Source organism: Colossoma macropomum, unplaced genomic scaffold, assembly GCF_904425465.1.
Source record: "Colossoma macropomum unplaced genomic scaffold, Colossoma_macropomum, whole genome shotgun sequence".
Taxonomy (NCBI): Eukaryota; Metazoa; Chordata; class Actinopteri; order Characiformes; family Serrasalmidae; genus Colossoma; species Colossoma macropomum.
The window spans coordinates 19,318,335-19,332,793 of NW_023494793.1; the positions used below are offsets into that span (position 1 = coordinate 19,318,335).

Sequence of the window (14,459 nt, forward strand, 5' to 3'; positions counted from 1 at the left end):
ATTTATGTTGTTAATATTGCAGTTTATTAGTTTGTGTATGTGTTTATTGTCTTATTCTGTGTTGGGGGTTGGTTTCCACGGGATGGAAGCCTACGGCTGGTGGTGACCCCCCTGTGAGTTCAGCACTTCGTGTTCCATAAAAGAGCACTTCTTGCAGATGAGTAATGGTCTCTTCTGTGTCTGACTCTAAGCCGATGCCACAATATATAAATGATAAAAACAGCTGTAGTTTGTGGTGATTATTCTCAGTACTTTCATTGCAGCCCCGCTCCTCAGTCATGGACTAATTCCATGTTGTTAAATGATGATACAGTAATACTACGATACAACTACATAGAAATAATGCTAGCCTTAATGTTAGTATAGATAGCTTCAGTGTTGGACATTTACTTTAAAAAAAGAGTCCATTGCAAGTTACTAAGTACTTCTCTTAAACTGGAATGGGGGTTGCATTACTTATTAATTCTTGAAAAAGTAAGTTTCTACTCATTACTTCATTTCTAAGTTACTCTGTATCTAACTATCTTACAGTATTGGCAGATTAAATTTCTTAAAACAAACAGGTAAAACAAGAGAGGTGGTTAAACATCCTTGTAATATTCTTAAAACCGGCTCAAAACTCTTACTTTCCGAGCTTAAATTTTATTCAATTTTCTTTCATTTTTATCCATTTTATCCATCCAATAAACTCCTACATCAGGCGAGTATTTACTGTGTTATTTACATCAGTATTGTGTTGCCATCTTTTATGTGTTCTAAACATGGCATATGAGTTTCAACTAGGCTTGTTGGATTTTCTCTTTTGGATGGTAGGTTTTGAACACTTCCTGTCTTTTTCCTCTACTGCTGTACATTTTTCACACTTGACTTAGGAATTGCCTGTAATCTTTCTCACAGCCAATTTGTTACTAGGAGACTCTATATTCAGGTCTTCTAAAGCTATAGGTCTAACTTTCAGAAATTGTCAGGTGCGTTGGATAGTGGCTTTCCAGATGTTTTGTTGGAGATCTTTAGTTTGAACGTGTTTGTGCACATTTGTTTAGTTTCCCACAATTATAGGGGGTTAGGTGAAAGTTTTCTAGTTTACTATTGTAAATCACATAGTTGATGTACTTTTAATTTCCATAATACATTAACAAATTAAATAATTCCATAAAAAATCTGTTAAAAAAAAACAAAAAAAACAAAACTACTTTAGAGCTCAAAAATACAGTCCACTTCCATTTTACATTCTCTGGTAGTCAATAATTATGAATAATTAACTTTAATTATAATTAATTCAGGACCGAATAATTAACTGTAAATTGAAAGTGTTACGGGAGAAAAAAACTGGGGAATGCAATATGCTTAAAAATAAAAATATTGGACAGTTAGTCTCTTTAAAAGTGGGCTTCTTGGAGATGTGGCCGATCATCCTGGTGCTTAAAATACCTGAAGGAGGAATACACCTAAGAAGAGCCATGTTTTTGCATTGAATATTAAACAATGGCCATCAGTGAAAATGCAATCATGCATTCAGTATTTTATGAAATTACCTCTGTTGACTTGACAGAGTTACACAGCCTATTAAGAGTTTTTAGACAGAAACAAACAGACTTTTTGTAAGATATTAGACCAAAGGGTTTTTATTCCACACTATAAACCAGGACATCTGAAACAAGCTTAACCCAGACACCCACTCCACCCTCCCACCCCGCAAAATAGCCCAAGCAAGTTTTGTGGCAGTTTATTTTGTACACATCTCTCCCTGGCTGCTACATCGCTAGTCACCAACCCAGACTGCACCATCTACACTTTACGCTTCCTGTACAGGGAACCATCTTCTCTAAAGCACCAGGCACACAGTTCATACACATGCTCAAGCCTCTGAATGCTTACTGACATTATTATTGCTCAGATAAATAAACTAATCTACAAAATGAAAACAAACAACAGAGAAAAATTATATAATCCCAGATGCATGTGTACTAAACAGTGGGTTTTTCCAAAAAAATAAGTTTTCTCTTTATTTCTCAATTATTTATTGTAGATATTTGGTGAAAAAGATTGTTTCTGTTTTTTTGTGTGTGTCCTGCGTTGTTATGTCTCTGGTTCAGCATGCAGATCCCCGGGAAACGAGAAAACCTTCCAATCTGTTTTTCACAACATGCTTTGAACATCTCTCTTGCTGTCTCTGTAATGCAACAGAGCAGCATAAAAACGGATACCCACACTGTATACGCCCACTGTGACTCTTCATTTAGCATAATTATCTTTCTTTTCTTTTAAGACAACCACACATTTCAAATAGAAGGAAAAGGTTGTAAAAATACAAAAAAGTGACCAAATAGCATCATTCAGAACGACAGATTCCAAAAAAAAAAAAAAATTCGAAATAGAGGAAATAGCACCGTTGTTACAAAGGTCAGAGGTCATAGGTTCATAAGGAATTGGGGACGGTCAGTTACACAACCGGGAACAGGACAGTACAAAGGGAAAGACTGAGGAAGAGGGGAGATGGACTAGTTGTTCTCCTAGTCCTCCACATTCCCCCATTCTCCTTCCTCGGCCTCATTTTCGGCGCTGGTCCATATTTTGTTTGCTGCAGGTGACACACATGTAGTCCTCCTCTGCTGCCATCTTTGCAGAAACTCCTACACAAACCATATGGAACCACTGGTTACAGCAATCACACTGCACCCAGTACACCTGCAACAGAGAGAGAACACACTCAGAACACACACACACCCACACCCACACCTAGGCCTGGGCGATAAAATAATAATAATGATCAAAATGATTTTTTTCAATATCGATAATGCACGTTTGAGGCACTTTCGATAACGTGACTGTAATGTTCTGTTCCTCAGTGAGTTTTTAGAAGCAAAGCTCTGAACGTTGAACAATTTGTACTTCTGTACACACCTTTTACTCCCAACAGCACAAACTACAGGCCAGTCAGGAGAGTTACCTTGAGAGTTACTCTCAAGAAAAAAATTATAGGTCCTCGCAAGTCAACACACGATTATATGTAACGGTACACTCTTAAAAAAGATGGTTCTTCAAGGATTCTTTAATAAAGAAAATGGTTCTATATAGAACCAGGAAAACTCAAAGAATCCTTTTAATGATTACAGGGTTCTTTGCATCATGAAAGGGTCCTTCAGATTGATGGAAAATGTGCATGAATGTGCTATAGATGGTTGTATTTAGAACAGGGATGAAAAGGGTTCTTTTATTGCTACAAGCTCAACGCTACTGGGTGCTATACAGAACCCTTTTCAAAAAGGTTCTACATTGAACCATCTATAGCACATTCATGCATATTTTCCATCAATCTAAAGAACCTCTTCATGATACAAAGAATCATTTCTTTACTAAAGAACCCTCGAAGAACCAACTTTTTTTAAGACTGTAGACTACAACGTTGTGTATCATTTCTACAGTACAACCAGTGCTAGCTGCTAGCAACTTTAGGCTTGTACATTAATAGCTGCATATGACGGAAAAAAAGACAATTAACCTGTTAATCGTAATTACTTATATGACAGTTAATCGTCAGCTAAAATTTCATGATCATGACCTGTCTATTTGGTTACTTAAATAAGATTAAAGTTTTTTTCTTGAATCCAATGTCTTGTTTTCTTCAGCGTTCAAAATGCTGTTAAAAAACATTTACCATTAGGAAACATAATATAACAAATAATATCCAATAATGATCTATATCAAATAAATAAATGTAGTACTGTGCAAAAGCCTTAGGAGAAGTCTGAAGAGAATATATGTAAATCTATATTTCTGGGCAGTAACATTTATTTGTTATCTGTTTTTTTGTGTGAGTGTGTTAGCGTAACCATTTCCAAATTTCATGGAAACCCAGCATTTACAATTATCAACCAATGCCTAATTTGGCTAAGAAAAACCACACAGTGACTAGAGGACGTCAGGAACCAAACTTGTTTTCTTCTCATTTTATTCTTCTAACCAGCATTTTAAAAACCTTTTAAAAACACAAAAAGTTGATTATGTTTTGTATGTATTTTTTTTTATATGAACATATTTGGGTTTATTCTAACGTTGTATAATTGTAAAGATAAAACAGGTTCTTGACTGCCTAAGACTTTTGCACATTGATACTTTTGGCCATATCGCCCAGCCCTAACCACACCCACACAGCTTGTCCAGATGTGCTAGGTGCAGTGTGATGGCTGTAATTATTACAGCAATTGCGACACCCCCAGAATACCTAGAACACAGGAAAAAACAAAAAACATAGAAACACTCATACACACATACACACCTCATCTCCTGCAGGCTGTAGGCAGCTCTCGGCCGGGCAGAGGATCATGTCCTCCTCTGAGTCGTCTGAGGGTGACAGGTCAGACAAGTAGCTGGGAGATGCAGAGACAGATGCTGCTTTCCTCTCTCTCCTCTTCTCTTTACTCATTCGCTGCTTCTTCCTTTTTGAGATCCCTCGCTCCCTTACCTCCGTGTCCAGCCCCAACCCCTCTTTCTCTATCCGCCGCTTTGCTTTCTTTTCTGCTGAGGTGACTGCATCTCTCTTTTAAAGACAACAGATAAGACAGGAAAAGGACTGAATTGAAGTTAGCTTCAAGGAAAGTGATGTAGACCACACTAATTGTATTCACTGTCAGTAGACACTGACGTTTGTTAACTGGTCATAGTTCTGACCTACACACGTACCTCCCTGTGTGGTGAGGTGTGTTCCTGAGAGTGGCAGGGTGTGTGTTGTGGGCTGTGCTGTGCTGGTTGTGTGTGTTGAGGGCTGCGCTGGACGGGTGGGCCGTTCAGTAGCAGTGAGTACAGCTGCTCAGTCTCTGGCAATGAAACCTGTAGCAATAATCCCTCCACCATCAACTCCTCCAATTCTGCACTCAGACCTAAAATACAAAACACACACATCATGTTAAATCTTGAGCCCCCAGTTCAGATGGCTTTCAGAGAAAACCCCTTGTACAATATTACATGGCAAAACATCCAGATATCTTTCTGGTAAAAATGTCTTCCCACACTGTGTTTCAGTACGTACCCTGCAGAGGGATGCATCGTTGCTCTATGTAGAAGACTGACTGCTCCTGACTGCACCTGCTCCAGTCCTGAGACTGCTGATCAAAAACACACATCACAACATCAGTCAGTTCATAGACTGCTTAGGGTGGATCTCAAATCTCTAGCTGCTGCCTCTGTCCAACTCCCTCCAGCCTGTGACCCAAAAATCAATCATACACCACTATGTTTAAGGATGTATCAGTTATTTGAATGTACTCAGATGAATCGAGGAGCGAGGAAACACACATGCATCTTAGGTGGAAGTCTTTATCGCAACGTATAACGTAAGTGTGTGATACCATTTCTCTGCCTCCACTCAAGTACTCATTGGATGATTACAGTTAATGGGAGAGTATTGGATGATGAAAGTTAAATCTGGCTGAATTTTCCATTTCCATGTTTCCCTTTTGAACACCAAACTAACCACAACAATCGGGATTTTGTCAGTTCCATTCTGGTTGCCTATCCATACGTCCAAATATATGCAATTCTGCACAGAGTTTTTTTATCATTCGGACAGGAAAGAAAGTTTTATTTTTCCAGTCAGTTAAATTCTAGGCAGATAACAGCTGCATGAACTGGGCACTGTAATGAAGTATGTGCTACGTTTGGTCGTTTGGCATATCAGTGAATACGACAAGGTAGACTGTTGGCCAGAAAAAAGCACTAGACTTTCTGTTGATAGGCAAATTCTGGCCTACAAGACTAGTCCAGTGTTTAGAATAACACAGTACAAAGTAATGTGATTACTTTTTCTTGCAAAATGACTTTGTAATGCATTACCTTATAAATTCATGTAATCACAGTCACTGACTTCATAAGAATCATGTTACTTAATCATCTCTAACAGTGCAATTATTTTCTAGATTACATATCTATATTATTTGTGCCTGTCCTTAATTTGTGTACGCATGTGCTACCTGCAACAGCTGACTGCACGACTTCAACTGTGATCATAAGCAGTGTAGCAGTAGCAGGAAGCAGTGTAAACGTGGTGAACAGCCTGCTCTGAACATCTAAACCTGCTAATATGAAACTCACGGATAAAGAGCCCTGTGCCGAAGAAGAGAGAGACTTTTACTATGAATGGCTAAAATAAGGTGCTTAAAAGAACTTATGGATTTCTCTTGTACTTTCCTGTTTTCAAGAGGTAATAAATGAGTAATTCCATTGTAGTTTGAGAGAAATAATTAGTAATTTGTAATGAATTATGTTAGGGTCAAGCCAGTAAGTGTGGGGGGGGAACTAATTTTCAAAACTTATTTCCTGAGAACTAAAGGTGGAAATGTGAACAGGACACCAAGCCCTGAGTGGGCAGGCGGGTGGGTGGGTGGATATCTATAAAGATGGACTGAAGTGTGCAACATAGCTAAAACAGCAGTAGTAGCAATTAGCCTTGAAACTAATTGGAGGTCATAACCTTTTATCATTTCAGGCCATCATACTGATCAACTAGATTTTGGACTTGTTAATAAATGGGCGACCTTTTCCATTGAGCACTGCATAACAACTGCACTGACCTTCGCACTGCTGTCTGCTCCGCAGCGCTTCTGTGGTGGTGAGCTGCCCTTGTGTTCCTGAGAGGTGGGCGAGAGGTCGTAGGAGGTCGTTACTTCTCTGGCTCGCCGCTGCCAGCTAACCGTGCGTTCGATCATGTAGCGCAATGCGTCTCCCTCAGGCAAACGCACACGGATCCTCTGCAGAGACGCCAGCAGTGGCAGGATCTTGTCCAGAGGTGGTTTGGATGAGCGGTGACATGATTGACATAACCATGGCTCAGCATCAGGGGTGTCCACCGGCCCACCCACACACACTCTGTGGAACGCATCCCGACACAGCTCACACTGACGCATGGCGCCCATGGGAGGCTTCTGACACACACACACTTTGAGTGCGCCACAGTCAGCTGAGGGGAGGAGCTTGGACTCATTAGCTGCACGGACAGATGCTAGGGACTCCAGCTCCTTCAAACGCACTTCAGCAAGAGTCACCATCTAAGAGACAGAAAACAGGGGAAACATAAAATAGCTGCACAAGTTTTGTCAACATAAACAGATATTTGCCCTGCTCGCTCTGGGTAGGTAGGCTGGACCTCCCTCTCTCCTATCACTCAGCACTATTCTAATCTATGTGGGTGTTTGTTATGTGACATAACAGTAATGGCAGTTACTGTTTTCCTTCAAGAGTGCTGAGCTGTCCAAAAACATTACTGACAGTTTAAATAGATGCAGTGGCTGAGGAACCACATGCTAGCCTTTAACCTCTCAGCTTGGTAGCACTGTATGATAGGAGGAGACCTAGCTAGCAGAAGAAACACACTCAAAATCTTTTGCTCCAAACTTGGTTTAAACAGCTGAAAGGTTTGAGTACTGACATTAAATCAAGTGGAAAAAATGTGTAGGCTTTGGAATTATTCCCAAAGCGGTGCTCTTATAAATATTGTCAAAAATACGTGTGGGATATTCTTTCCCTAAATAGTTTTAATATGTGAAGATACTGCAAACCAACAAATATCATCTACTCATTAATAGCCTTTTAACCTAAAAAAGAACCTGGTTAGTTTAAGATGTTGAGACACTACAAACCAGCAAACATTAATGAAAACATTCTGTAAAGCTATATGTCCCCAAACTTTTGACAGGCAACTAATTGTCCATTATATCAAAAGATGACGGCTTATCATTAGAACGAAAAAGCTATTTAGGAAAATTTGAGATTCATAAACCCAGTATTTGTCTGACTACAGTGTTTGCATAGTGTGTCAGTTCTCTCAACACTTGAAAGCAACCAAATTACAGCTTTAATTGTAAGTCACAATATATGTATTAAAACGTACAGCGGAGGCTGAGTCTTTACTGTCTGAAAGGGCTTTCTCTACATCACTGAGACTGTCCAGTCGCCCTGTCCTCTTCTTCCCACATGGCACTGTGTCACCCTTTGTCTTCTTCATCTTCCTCTTCAGAGAGCTCCCTACCTCACATCGTGGACACAACATCTGAAGACAGAAAGACACAAAAAGCGAGGGAGATGAAAATATAGTTCTACTGAAAGTCACTCCAGAGGAAAATTATGAAGATGTCAGGTGGGTTCCAAACCAAAATTCCACTTGGAAAATTTCAACAGCTGCCAACACGGCCAAATCAATGCCATTCTGTAAACCCAAGCTGTTTTTAATCAAGTTAAAACAGCTTGAGTTTATAAAGTTGTGATTTGTGAGCTCAGGCCGCACCTCCAGCAGGGTGAAGGAGGAGTTTTTCAACAGGAACGTTTTGGCTGCAGATTCCTTCCAGGCCTGGACCTCAGAGACCAACGCCTCCAGCCGCTCCAGAGGGTCTAGCTGCACAGGAATTGCACGGCCCCTCAAAACCATTTCTGACAGAGTGTCTAACACAGGCACCCGCCCTCCTGCCTGTGTACACACACACACACACACACACACACACACACACACACACAGTTCTAAATAATCACCATCATGGAAACAGCTTTCAACATTAATGTTAATATTATCAGTATGTTGGGCAACCTTAGACTAGTGTCACTGACTCGTATAAGATCTCAGGCATAACATGTATTCACTAAGTAACTGTTAATAATGAAGTATTAAAGTAATCAAGTACTAAAAACATTGCCTTAAGTATCCAGTAAGCTGGTAGCATTGTTCTGTCACAGTGTCTGCTCCTACTCCTAGCAAGTGTTCGACACCTGGACAAATTCTCCTGAAGATTTTAGTTCTAGGTTCAACTTAAACAAAATAGCTAATCTGAAAGTTCAATCAAGGTGTTCTAGATAGCATTTAACTCCGGCAACTGTTAAGAAAAAGTGTATAGCCTTTACCTGTACACCTTCGGCCTCCTTCAACCAGTCTCTGGCTCTGTTAACAGAGTCTCGCAGCAGCAGACAGTTAGGCAGGTACGTAGGAATGGCCTCAACTTCTTTCAGAGTAGCAGACAGAAACTCCACACTTTCCGGAGGTCTGAGGGAGATGATTGATTTATAGTCAGCAGTGCAATCTTTGGTAACACTTGTAAATCATCTGAATTTACATGGCATACCTAATTTACTGCCATATGTTAACTGGAAAATTTAAGAGATCAAATTACGTCAGTTAGCCTTTTAAGTTCTGCCCCCATATGGCACAAAGCAAATATGAAACAATTATGTAAACAGACTGAGCCATTAACAAATAACTTAAGAAAATAATTATTATGCAAAATGAGACTGTCATTAATAAATAACAGTTTCTTATGTAGCTCCTACAAATTTGCTTTATTTATTATGGCAAAAACCTTCTAAATCCATGCGAAAAACATTGGCCTTTTCCAAATAACATGGAGTCAGAGTGGCTCAATGCTGCACCCACCTGGCCCTGAGCAGCATCTGCGCTTTCTCCTCCCACTGCTCAGACAGAGTGAGGAGCTCCTGCAGGCGGGCCATGGCACGCTCTGTGGACGGGTGAGGGGTCAGACCCACGCCGTGGTCAATCAGCTGCCGCATGCCATCTAGAGATAGGCCACGGGGGCTGGTGGCCGAATCCTCAGCCTGCTGGACAGCCGCAAGCCAGCGAGCGAGCTCCAGACGCTCCCGCAGCCGTGGAACTTCCGGCAGACACACATCAAACTCTGAACTCTCATCCAGCAGAGACTGGATCTCCCCCACCAAATCCGCACTTACATCATCGGAGAGGACCTTCTCACTGTGCTGCTGGAAATCCTCAATACGGTTTAGCATCTCCTGAGGGAAAAAAATAAATAAATAAAAAAAAAGAGAGACTTGTTTTTCCCCATGGAAAGTTCAATATGTGCACATGATATCTATTTTTTTTCTAATCTCTGATAAATTGGAACAAAGTAGTTCCAGTTTTTAAAAAATACTACAAAAACTATGGCTCCAGTGATTTGTATTCAATATTTTGCATATTGTGCTACACTACATCTAATTTTATAATCAATCGTGCAGTTAGGAAGTGTTTTTTAGTATTGACAATATCCATAATATGCTCTGTGGGTTGCCCACTGTCATGGCTTCAGTGAGACCACAGCTACAGTAATGTGTGGATTTTCCAGATTTTAGTCATCAGTAATGAAGGATTCTCTATTTCTGTATTTCTGGGAATAAGGAGGCCTGCTGTGAGGAGCACTGATTGTATGTATTGTTCTTACCTTCAGCAATGGTGCCTGCATTAGGCTGCAGGGGAGGTTGTAAAGCTGACGGACAAATGACCTCAATTCCTCAACGGTCAGCTGGTTCTGAGACTTCCCCCCAGAAGTACGATACCTAAACAGACACAAAGCGTTAAACACTCACTCTTCCATGCACAGAGACGCCTATGTCACACAGTTCTAAACATACCAACACATAACCCACAATGCTGGCCAGAAGGTAGCCCTGTTTTAGGGTCATCACCTGGTCTTAGTGCTAGGACCAGTAATCGGTCTATTTTGGCACACAACTGGTGTGACAGTGAAGGTCAATACCTTGTCTGCCTCTTGCCTTTCAGCAGCTGCTGGGCCACAGACGAACATCTCTCTGCATCCTGAGTGACCAGTTTCAGGTGCCGTAACAGATCATTATCCGGGAAACTCATCTTATCTGACTCCTCAATCAGAGAATGAAACACTGAAAGGTCTGAAGAGAAAAAGGGAACGTAACTAAAATTTGTCCATGCCAGATAATCTCTTGTCATTAGCAACAATTTAATTTCTGGAGAATTTTACATATTCACAGAGTTTCCACAAGTCATATTCACCATGTTTCTTCAAGCCAAGCTCACTGCAGTCAGTGAAGTGAAACTCACTGCGTTTCTTGTCCAGTTTGGCCTCCAGCACCTCAGTAACACGTGAGGCCCATTCGTCATAGGACTCGGCCCTCTGCTTTACAGCATTCATCATGGGGAAGAGGTCATCCAGTGTGAAGCGATACCTGCAGCAGAAAATCAGTATCTATTTCTTAGATATTAATTACTAGAATCAATAAATCAAGTACTGAAGTTTCTACTGCAATAGCTGAATCAGAATGTGGCAACTTATACTTTGCATGTTCTAAAAATTGACAAAATTTAGAGGGGTCCTTTTTTATTTGTAAAAAAAAATGTTCTGCCTAATTCAGATGGTGACATGCAAATGCAGTCATTCTGAGCGGTTTGATGTGTAATCATAGAGAAACTTACTGACTCAGATTTCTTTACAAAAGCAGTGACAGGAAACTGGGTTTACGATGACTAGTGAACCTCGGGTACTATTTTGCCTTACAATGCCCTGCATGTACCTCTCTGCAATTAATGCATTTCAAATAGGTTTTAGGCCAAAATGATCTCAAAATAAATATGAAATAATGTCTCCATACATACCAGTAACATCAATAACAAGTATTATGTAAGAAACTCTCTATGAGGTAGCAATTAGGGACTGTAAACACTTTGGACATCTTGTTTATATAACCACCCCTGTGGAAAAACTCTATACGCATTCAAGTGTAAAAAGCTTACCGATTACTGATCCGTCTACTGATAATCTACACTTTTTCAGCGCATTCAAGAAATGCAAATGTACCTCTCCACCACAAATCGATTTTAAACAATAGGTTTTAGACCAGAAGTTTCTCAAGCCTATCTTAAAACAATCTCTCAGACGTCAAGCATCATATTAACCATTTCGTGTAATAACCCTCTGTGAGGTAGCTTTTAGGGTTATTAGACGCTTTGGACGCCTGGTTCCTATTAACACCACTCTGAACAACTCTGAACGTTTCTCTTGAACAGAGATTTTCACATCAAACCATCTTTCTTTGTTTACATCATAATATAATAATTGTGCAGAAAAGGTGAAAAAAATTGTGTAATTCCCCTTTTAGCTTGTGAAGCTGAACAGTGTTTCCATGGAACACTCACTTGAGCATGTACTTGGAGATGGGGCAGGAGCACAGGTGGTGGGCGTGGTGCAGACACACCTGTTCACCTGGCCGACAGGGACAGGTGAGGGCAGACAGGTAACAGGTGGTGCGGCACTTAACACACTGTCTCTCATCATCCTGCAGCAAGTCGTATTCAAACAACTCACACTGTACCACTCCCTGAGGAGAGACAAAACAATAATGGAGATAAATAAAAGAGAAAAATAAAAAAAGACAAATACGCATGTTGTTCGGAGAGTCTGAAGCTGATCGAAGTGGTTTCAAAAACAGGAAACAAGCATTCAATAATGCTTCCCCTTTACCTTTAAGCAATAACCACAATAACATTAATGTTTGTGAAGATAAGAAAACGGATACTGTTTCAACTGAATATGTAGAGCAGATGTTTTCAGTCCACCTTGTGCTGCCCCAATTGTTGTGTTCCAGCTACCAATACATTTGAACCCTGACTGGCCACCGCAGATGTATTAAAAAGTTGTGATGGAACAAAACTGTGGACTGGCTGACTAGCAGATTCAGATCGACAATTAGAATGAATTACAAAAACAGAGGCACTGTAATTTACTGCAAAACAATAGCTGTGATCTGTCAAACAAAGCAAAGCAAGGCCTTACACATGCACTAAATATGGAGCGTCATTTTTCGTTGCAATGTTCATGATAAAATAGAAGTAGACCTGAAAAAAAAGGGGTTTCTTTGGGTTCTATTTAGCCTCACAATGTCCTGCATGTATCTCTCCGCCATGAATGTATTTAAAAAAGAATTTAAAAATCAGCCCAAAACCTTCTCAAAACCATTGTAAAACAATGTCTCAGGCATCTGAGAACACATTTGTAACATCTTAAGGATTTTTCAAGGTTTGAAAAATTACCCTTTAAACCATAATTTGCAGGTGACAAAAGACATTGACTGTTTCAAACAAAGCTTCCAGCTAACATTAATAGTGAAGTCAGATGATATGCACAGCATGCAGTTATGTGGTGACATAGGGTGTTAAAAAGCCAGCTGAGATCAGATCTGCTACCAAACAGAACGGAAACCAAAGTGATACAAAGAGTGCTGAAGAGTTCACAAGATATTTTTAACCAGCAGAACATGTTAATGGTAAAAAAAAGGCCAATCACCAGGCACTGTGACAGTCCAACAAGTTAATTTGCCACCCTGTTTAGAAATATGTTCCATCATTTTGAGCCACCCGCTCTCACCATTTTGCGGATTTGGTCTCGTAGGTCCCTCTCCTCACTGATCATTAGCACCATGTCTTTGTGTACAGCTGAGGCCAGAACCACGTTCAGCTTCTCTGCTTTGGCAGCCATGTTGCAGATCATTTCATCATGGGAAAACACACAGTAACGATGCAGTAAACGGTAATGATCCACACACTGACGGCCCAACGGCATCTGTGGAAAGAGTGGGGTGGGTTATCTATGGCTAGAGCCCGTGCCATATAAAACTAGCTGTAGATCAGGTGCTTGAGACAGGGGTTCACTCTTACCCAGTCCACAGTGCAGAAGTTGACTGCCTCTGCAAAGTTGAAACCCTGGTTAAAGCCGCTGTGATAGGCTCTTGGGAACGTGATGACAAACTCTCCTGCACACTGGTTGGTCCGGTAAATCTAGAGATGGGAATTAAGTAGAAGATTACTTCAAGCTACTTAGTTAGTTACCATTGTAATTACTATGGCTAAAGGGAGAAAGGGAGAAAGGGAGAAAAGAAGAGAGAGAGAGAGAGAGAGAGAGAGAGAGAGAGAGAGAGAGAGAGAGAGAGAGAGAGAGAGAGAGAGAGAAATAGATGAAAGATGCTACACAACTCACTGGCACTCCATGATCCATGAGTGTGTTGGGGTTCATGATTGTGACAAGCTGGTGTAATAGATCGGGCTGCGACTCAAACAGCTCAGGTGCCAGCTTCTTCATCACTGCCTCCAGCTGCTCAGCTGCAAACCCAGGAGCTCCATACCATGTCTTTGGCTCTCCCCTAAACATGTACACACAAATGCAAATTAGTGATTAATAAATAAATCTAATTTCTTTCATCACAAAGTCCTAACCGATTTAATTCTAGGAAGCTCTGCCCACCACACTATAATATTTATATCATTTACGATTAAGCTTCTGATGCTTGAGTTTAAGAAATTTGACCATTAAAAAGTTGACACTGAGATCTAACAATTCAAAGCTGACAACTGAATCACATCAGTCAGCAAAGCACTGTTTACTAACACTTTGAGAGCTTAATTTTTTTTTGACCAGGGCCGGGTAACAAAATTTGATAACAAATTACTTCAGAACTACAGAGTATTGAAAAATTCTGCACCATTTAATACTGAATTTCAATACACAATCAGTCTTTGCATATGTGAGCCAATAAGCATGCTTGTTCCAAAATCTAGACTGCTGATTGGGTGTCTAAATTACTTTCAGCATGCATGTTATTAACATCAGCACTTTGTGGTTTGTCTGCAGTATGTTTCAGTTACTAAATATACCCACTTCCAG

General features: G+C 40.4%; 1 protein-coding gene across 8 annotated transcripts in view; it reads right to left on the reverse strand.

Annotated features, from left to right (window-relative positions):
• Positions 1–2,253: 2,253 nt before the first annotated feature.
• Positions 2,254–14,459, reverse strand: part of kdm5bb (lysine (K)-specific demethylase 5Bb) — a 33,972-nt gene continuing 21,766 nt past the window's right edge. For 3 of the 8 annotated variants that reach the window (XM_036578738.1, XM_036578734.1, XM_036578732.1), the window contains 16 exons: positions 13,776–13,938; positions 13,457–13,576; positions 13,167–13,361; positions 11,939–12,120; positions 10,799–10,971; positions 10,527–10,677; positions 10,212–10,326; positions 9,413–9,783; positions 8,887–9,025; positions 8,279–8,458; positions 7,886–8,044; positions 6,570–7,043; positions 5,030–5,105; positions 4,684–4,880; positions 4,280–4,540; positions 2,254–2,688 (listed from right to left, as the gene is read on the reverse strand). In XM_036578738.1, the coding sequence (XP_036434631.1) occupies positions 2,551–2,688; positions 4,280–4,540; positions 4,684–4,880; positions 5,030–5,105; positions 6,570–7,043; positions 7,886–8,044; positions 8,279–8,458; positions 8,887–9,025; positions 9,413–9,783; positions 10,212–10,326; positions 10,527–10,677; positions 10,799–10,971; positions 11,939–12,120; positions 13,167–13,361; positions 13,457–13,576; positions 13,776–13,938 (3,094 nt within the window). In that variant the 3' untranslated portion in view covers positions 2,254–2,550. The remainder of the gene's footprint in view (positions 2,689–4,279; positions 4,541–4,683; positions 4,881–5,029; positions 5,106–6,569; positions 7,044–7,885; positions 8,045–8,278; positions 8,459–8,886; positions 9,026–9,412; positions 9,784–10,211; positions 10,327–10,526; positions 10,678–10,798; positions 10,972–11,938; positions 12,121–13,166; positions 13,362–13,456; positions 13,577–13,775; positions 13,939–14,459) is intronic. The other 5 variants (XM_036578737.1, XM_036578740.1, XM_036578733.1 and 2 more) reach the window with 4 other exon arrangements.